The 2,474-nt window shown below is 33.5% G+C and overlaps 1 protein-coding gene across 1 annotated transcript; it reads left to right on the plus strand.

Moving 5' to 3' along the window:
- Positions 1-1,798: 1,798 nt before the first annotated feature.
- On the plus strand, positions 1,799-2,469 carry LOC105120302 (21 kDa protein-like; the record flags this gene model as incomplete). The annotated part of the gene is made up of 1 exon (XM_011018473.1): positions 1,799-2,469. A coding segment is annotated over exon 1 (573 nt), but the record flags the coding sequence as incomplete, so codon positions are not given.
- Between the last annotated feature and the right edge of the window lie 5 nt (positions 2,470-2,474).

The following is a 2,474-nucleotide window of genomic DNA, read 5'->3' on the forward strand; positions in this document are numbered from 1 at the left end:
TTTGTATTTGTTTATCATGCATGCAGCTATAATATAGGTACACGGCCATGTCATGTGCACCAATGGACAGGAGACAACATGAGGTCATTGGGGACACTTGGCCACACTGCATGTATGATGCCGAAACCAGTAACGAATTTTGATGGACAAAAATAAATAAATAAAATAGATGTGTTTTGAGTGTGAAAGGAGGTAGAATTGAAATTATAAATAAAAGTGAAGAAAAACGTGAACAAAGGGTGGTAAAAACTTCGATTAAAAATCAATAATATTACTACGAAACTATACCAAGTCTGTCTGTGGATAAAATAAGTCACGAGAAGAAGAAATAAGAAAAACAAGAGATCTAGCCTTTTCTTCACCTTTAAACTGTCAATCAGTGCTTAAAAAAGTTAGAAGGGAAGAGAAATTGAGAGCTTCCTCACTTGAATTCCAGAGAAAAACCAAGATTAAAGACAAGATAAATAAAAAAAATGAGTATTAAACACTATAACTTAAGAATTAAAGATAAAATTAAATGAAAAAAAAACTTATGACATTAATAAAAAAAAGCGCGAACTTTAACTTGTTAACATTTAAATTTCATGTTATTATCGGGTATGATATTATAAACTTTAAAAACTGGATTATATAAATTTAAATAAAGATTAATACAGTTTATATAAAAATTTTAAAAATTAAATTAGAGCTATTGAATGTTAAATTGAGAAAAAATAAGAATTTACACATGTAATGGGGATGTAAATGACATTAAATAAAGCATAAATAAAAAAAATTAGGTGTTAACAGTGAAAATAGACCCGACTATTTACGAGGGAGAAATGATTAGATGTAGTTGGATTTTTAATGCAATTTGTAAAAAATCTGAGAAACTAATGAAATAAATGATTTATAGTTTTGTATTGATTGATTGAGAAAAATAATTTATAGTTATGTACGAGGATAATTGGTTTAATAATTATTTAGTTATTTAAATTGAAAAAAAATATTTGAAAGTGTTAATAATAAAAAGATTTCATAATGTTTTAACATATGAAGTCTCCTAGCGAGAAATTGTGAGTTATAAAAAAAAAATATTTTATGGAGCATCTTTTTATAACATGTACAAATTTTTTAATTTTATATTATAAATTTAGAATTCTTGGACTATGTGAATTTTAATAAATGTTGTTTTATACTAATATTATTTTTCCCTACCGAAGTTGTATCATGGTTCCATCCCTGTTTCCACCTACCAGTGACAGGAATGTGTTCAGCATGATCTATTGCAATCGAATTAATTTTCCCATTCGATTTAAAGATATAAATATTCTTAGTACTCTTTTTTTTTTTTCCTGAGCAGCTGATCAATAAGGGATTTTTTATATGAAAAAATCAACTTAAATATTTCATTGCTGTTAATAAAAAAAATCAATTCTTAAATGGACAAACATATTGGTTATATATAAGATAAAAAAAGAATATTATATCTTCTTCATTTATGAATATTTGAAATAACATTAAAAGTGTTCATATCAAAATCATAGCTTATAAAAAGAAAAGGGAAAAAAAGAAGGTTAAAAGTTTGTCTTATAACTTACAAGGACGTGGAGCCTAATATTTTGGAGTATAGGAAGTAAGTTTTCTAATGATCCGAACTAACACATTAAGGGTAATATCTCATTAACTATCGGATTATTGTATTAATATCATAAAATCACGAGGACGATATGTATAAAATAAATATTAATAAAATAGAGTGGTTATTCCAGCAGACTGGAGCCTATTAAAGCACTCAAAATCATGACAGTCAACACAGGCTCTCTCTCTCTCTCTCTCTCGTCCTTACTCACGAATCCCCAGAGAGAGGAGAAAAAAAACTAATACACTCTCTAGTATCTTGATTTTAAGAAAGAAATGCCATCAGAAACGCCAGGCCTTCTGCCACTCTTCACCTTCTTCCTAACAACCTTCCTTCTATACTCCCAACCAATCTCAACCGTCGCTTCACCGGACCCCGCCTTTTCTCAATCAAGCGGCACAGATTACATTCGCTCAAGCTGCGGCGCAACATTGTACCCCGAAATCTGCTACACCTCCCTCTCTCGCTACGCCAGTGCTGTAAAACAAAGCCCCAGTTGCCTAGCTCGCGTGGCCATCGGCGTCAGCCTCTCAAGAGCACGCCACTTGGCAGCCTACATATCCAACCTAACACGCCATGAAGACTTCGGAGGCGATCACCGTGCCACGGCCGCCCTTCACGACTGCTTATCCAACATGGGAGACGCCGTTGATGAGATGAGTGGGTCGTTGAAGCAGATGCTGAAAGTTGGAGCAGCTGGGCTGTCGGCGGAGTCGTTTCAGTTTCAGATGAGTAACGTGCAGACGTGGATGAGTGCGGCTTTGACAGATGAGGAGACGTGTACGGATGGATTTGAGGATGTAGCGGACGGGGCTGTGAAAACGGAGGTGTGTAACCGTGTTGCGGATGCCAA

This window comes from Populus euphratica, unplaced genomic scaffold, assembly GCF_000495115.2.
Source record: "Populus euphratica unplaced genomic scaffold, PopEup_1.0 scaffold6129.1, whole genome shotgun sequence".
In the NCBI taxonomy this organism is placed as follows: domain Eukaryota; kingdom Viridiplantae; phylum Streptophyta; class Magnoliopsida; order Malpighiales; family Salicaceae; genus Populus; species Populus euphratica.